We start from the raw sequence: 4871 nt of genomic DNA, 5'->3' as shown, positions 1-4871 counted from the left end.
GAGGCACCACGTGCCCCCAACAGAGATGCCATCCTGTCGGGTACCGCCCCTGCCTCACCTGTGAAGAGTGTCACTGTGGTAAAGGGGGCGCCCACTGCCCTGCGCACAGCAGCAGCCACTGCTCCCCAGGTCCACACCCGCCACTTCCAGGTCCTGCTCTCACTCCCGGCTGGGGGGCTGCCCCAAACCCGTTTTTCTTTACAAAATCAGGCCAAGCCAGGGAAGGGCCAAGACCACAGTGGGCAGTGGGCTGCAGAGGAAGCCCTCGAGATAAAGGCACAGAAGAGGAAGGGCAGACAGGAGTGCAGGGGAGGCAGTCGCTAGAACAACCCCTGCCCCCAGACTGGGTCCGAGTGCAGCTAGACCTCGGGCCCAAAGCCACCATGGGCAGCGTGGGCTTGGGCCCAAAGCTTCAAATCAGGCCCAGGGCCAAGCTCAAGCTAGATAGTCCTAGCCAGGCCACGTCCACAGACCCTCATACTCGCACCTGGGAGAGATCAGGGTCCTTTTTAAAACATTTTTTTGGAGTTTTGCTATAGGGCGCGTGTGCTTCTCAGAGCCACAGAAAGGCAGGCAGTGAGGAATGACCCCCAGGGGGCGTGGCCACTACTCTCCTTTCGAGATTCTGGCAAGGAACCTCTTTTTTTTGGGGAGAGGTTTTCACTATAGGGTGCATGAGCTCGCCAGAGAGACAGAGAGAAACAGAGAGACAGAAAGCGAGAAATCACCCCTCAGGGGGGATGGCCACACTGAAATCCCTTCTCCTCCATTCTCCTCTCGGGATCTGGGACACGCACGCACACGTGCCTAGTGTGAGTTTAAGCCACCAGGTCCGGGATCGTGGTCAGCTACGTGGGAGTCCAGCGACATAGCCATTATGCCAACTGCTGGTCCCAGGCAAAGAACCTCTTAATAGACCTCTGTCGAGGAGGGCTGAGGACTAACCTGAGACCCAAGAGTCCCAGCCTTCCAGGGACTAGACTCACCCCAGCCTGTCTCCGCCCTCCCTCTCAGGCAGCGGCATCAGCAGTCCTCCTGGCACAGATGCTAGGACACGAGGAGACCGAGCCTAGGGGCTGTGAGGGCCTGGCTAAAGGTGCCCTGCCAGTGTCTGCAGAGCAAACTCCTTCCCAGCAGTAATGGCCCTGGTTTCCAACAGCCACACCTACCACAGGTCCCCAGGGGACACATCAAGATGCAGGCCCAGGACACACGGAGTCCCTTGCCAAGCAGAGGCCACAAACAGGCCTCCAGCAATGGGCCCTGCAAGAAGGTGGGAGGCGGGGATGCCCGCCACTCTTCCAGCTCATTGTGGGGGGTGCAGCGCTTCCTGTCCTGGGCCGTCCAGGCCTCCTGGGCCAGTGTGATGGTAGGGATCCCCAGCAGCAGACGGCAGCCCCCGGGGCCCTTCCTGCATGTGCTGGGGGACCCGCCTGCAGCCCTGAGACACAGGCGCCGCCGTCTTACCATAGCAGTACACCGCCCTCACAGCGTCGTGCTTGACCTGCGGCAGCACGGGCAGCAGGGTGCTCAGGATGGACGGCAGGAAGGGCACCATGCCAAAGGCTGCAAGAGGGCACCAGCAGTCAGCTCCAGGACTACCGGCCTGCCCCGGCCCAGCTCACCCTGCAGCTCTAGCAGCAGAGGCGAGGCGAGGCGAGGAAGGGAGCCAGGCTGGCCCTCACCTACCGTTGTCTGCAGCGAGGCTGGCGAAGGTCCGTACGACAGAGCAGTGTGGCAGGACCCCGGGCTGGAGCTTGCCCAGCAGCTCCTCCATCACCCTGTTGATGAAGCGTGTCCCCACAGCCACCAGGACGCCACTTGCCGCCTGCTGCCAGTCACACGCCAAGTCCTGTGCCCAAACCAGGAGTGGGTGGCCGCGGCCTCCCAGTCACCAGGCCCCAGTCCCAGCAGCAGCAACAACAGCACTTGCCCACTACGTGCAGGTCAGAGGGGCTGCACACACGGCCCCCAGGAGCCCCTACAGCCACCAGAGATGCACAGGTTGGGGGGAGGGGCAGGTGGCTAGTACCCAGACAGCGGCCCTGAGTGGCAATGCCAACCCTGGATGTGCCCTTGGTCCAACTGTGCCGGCAGTGGTGCCCCGCCTTCACTGACAGCCGAGGCCCAGCTCTCTGCTTCACCTTCCGCCCCTGAAATTACGGGTGGCCATCTCCTGCCCCAGGAGGGTGGTCATAGGACAAGGGGACTCTGCCAGCCCTAAAAGACCTAGATGCAGATTGTATTCCAGACACTTGGGCAGAAGAGCCCCTGGGAAGGCCACAGCCCTGGGCCAGGCCCACCTACGAGAACAGAGGGCCACCTACCTTTGTCCTCGTCATCTCGCTGGAGGCCAGGAGGATGACGCTGCTGGCTGTGTCCTTGTCCAGCTCGCTGGCGTGGTTGCTTAGGACCTTCTCCATGGCCCTGAGAACCATGGCTCGGTATGGAGGCGCCAACTGAGTGGAGAATCGCAAGGCAGTCAAAGAGAGGGCTGAGCAGGGCACCCACCCGCCCCCGGAGGGACACACTGATCACTCTTCATGCCCCAGGTCTCTAGGCACCTCCCACACCACGTGGGGAGCACCAGGAACTGCTTCCGTGCAGGACAAGCCGCCGGCAGACAAGCAGGTCGACCCTCCCCAGTGCAGCTCCCGGCCCCTCCGTGTCCTAGGACAAGCCGCCTTCCTGCTTTCAACTAAGTGACCTTGTTGTCACTCTGTGTGTGGCCAGGGCAGCACTGGCCTCCACAGTCCTCCACCAGCAGCTCCCAACCACCTGTGTCTCCTGAGACTACAAGTGGAACCCTGGCTACCTACACCCCCACACCTCCTGAGGCCAGTCTCCAGTTTTCTTGCCACCTGCTCCCATCCTCCCTTCCATGGAGAGCAAGCAGGTGGTTCACGCAGAACTCTGGAAAGCTGGGCCAGCAAGGGGGTACAGCTGAGCAGCATTGCCAGGCCCCTGGGCAGCTGCCACGGGCCTGCACTACCTCCGTAGTGATACACCGGGTGCTGGGAGGGAGGGATGCAGGACAAGCCAGGGTCCCATGGGTACTGCTGGCCCATGCCCTCCTCACTGACACCCACTTGGCGACCACCTGCAGGTTGTGCATCAGCTCAGCCCTAGAGGAGGCCCCAGCACAGCAGACCCATTGGGAAAAGAGGCGGGCAAGTCGACATGGAAATGGCACAGGTCTTTATTTTGTTCAGCAACTATTCAGGTGATGGTCACTCCTGGGCACCTGACGCAGGCCCTGGCCAGCGCACAGCGTCAGGCGGTGCTAACCACACAACGCACCTGCACCCTCCTCCCAGGAGGCCCCGGCCAGCGCACAGCGTTGGGCGGTGCTGATCACACGCCGCACACCAGCGCCGAGCCTACACCCTCCTCCCGGGAGGCCCAGGCCCGGCAGCGGCAGGTGTGCCTGCTCACGGGTAGCTCGTGAGTAGGCGTGGGTGTGGGTCCTGAGAACAGCCTCACAGACCACAGGCCTCCCCCGTGGGCACCGTGGTTGCCCCAGGAAGGGCTTCAGCTGGACTTTTCCTCTGCAGCACTAGGTGACCTGCCCCTGCATGCCAGTGCCTGGGTGAGGGCCTCCAGGATGGCAGGGCAAGTCCAGGCCAGGAGTGTGAAGGCACAGGGGCCTGGCCTTGCCTGCCCCTTACGGCCTCTGCAGGCCTCTTATTTGTACCCAAATTAGATAGTAAGTGGTTACTTGTGACCCTCGTCACCTGACACACTTCCCAGTGTGGGATGGCACGCTTAGAAGCCCCCCGCTGCCTCCTGAGGTGTGCTGGAGTGGTGGGAAGGGGGGGGCAGAGCCCCAAGCAGCTGGGAGTTGCACTCAGTCTCTGAAGAGGGGATGGGACAGTAACGTGAACTGACGTGACTCCACGTCACACAAGTGTCACCAAGCCAAGAGGGGCAGCTCTGAGAAAGCAGTGTCCCAGACCAGCAGCTCCATCTTTGCTCCTGGTGTGGAGATGGTATCAAGGTGCACTGCAGGTCATTCTTAGACGCCATTGCCTCTGTCCTGAGGGTGGGCATGGAGAGCCTCGGCCTCTCTACAGGAAGACAGGGAGAGATGGGGCTCCCAGGCTGTACCCTCCCTCAGCCGCTCAGTCCTGGCACCTGCTGCTCAGAGCACGGTCACTGCGGGGCCAGGAAGCCCAAGAAAAAGCAGCACTCCCTGGCAGGAGTCGTAGGGTCTGTTCTGAGCAGTGGTTGCAGGCCCCAGAGGGCTAGGACCGGTAAGCTGTGCTTAGGGCTGCAGACGCCTCATATTCAAAGCCCCACCAGGGACATCCTTGTAGGAAGGCCTCTCTGTGGAAAGCAAACACCGTAACGAGCCCTTTAAACGAAAACCAACAGGGGGAAAATGAAAACACCCTGCTGGCAGGCTTGTTTGTAGCTGCTCTTCTTTTTCTTTTCCTTTATTTTATTCATTGTCATTATTTATTTATTTATTTATTTATTTATTTATTTATTTTTGAAGTTGACCAGAGAGAGATAGAGAGAGAAGGAAAATGAGAAAGCAAGCTGCCAGGTCTCGGACTTGAATCGTGGCCACCCATGTAGGGGTCCAGCTGCTTTCACCACTGTGCACCTGCCAGCCCCCCCCCTTCATAAGGTCTTTGCTATAGGGTACATGCACTTACCAGAGAGACAGAGACAGTGAAAGGGAGTGAGAAATCCTTCCCCATCCCCAGGAATGGACATACCGCAACCCCTTCTCCATTCTCCTGGACTCTTGGGCATGCACGTCTGGCCTAAGTTTCATGCCACCAGGTTCAGGACTCAAACTGCAGTTGACCATGTGGTAGTCCAGCAGCTTAGCCACCATGCCCCCTGCTGGCCCCAGTAGCTGC

The 4871-nt window shown here is 60.3% G+C and overlaps 1 protein-coding gene across 5 annotated transcripts in view; it reads right to left on the bottom strand.

The window, feature by feature from the left end:
• MROH1 (maestro heat like repeat family member 1) overlaps positions 1-4871 on the bottom strand; it is a gene marked incomplete at its 3' end in the record, with an annotated part of 83574 nt that overhangs the window by 59806 nt on the left and 18897 nt on the right. For all 5 annotated transcript variants that reach the window (XM_027765952.1, XM_027765951.1, XM_014593242.1 and 2 more), the window contains 3 exon segments: positions 1468-1566; positions 1690-1852; positions 2328-2459. In XM_027765952.1, coding sequence (XP_027621753.1) covers positions 1468-1566; positions 1690-1852; positions 2328-2459 — 394 coding nt within the window.

This window comes from Tupaia chinensis, unplaced genomic scaffold (genome assembly GCF_000334495.1).
Source record: "Tupaia chinensis unplaced genomic scaffold, TupChi_1.0 Scaffold140061_1, whole genome shotgun sequence".
Lineage (NCBI taxonomy): Eukaryota > Metazoa > Chordata > Mammalia > Scandentia > Tupaiidae > Tupaia > Tupaia belangeri.
Note: the sequence above shows the minus strand (reverse complement) of the source record. Positions and strands in the feature narration are given on the sequence as shown.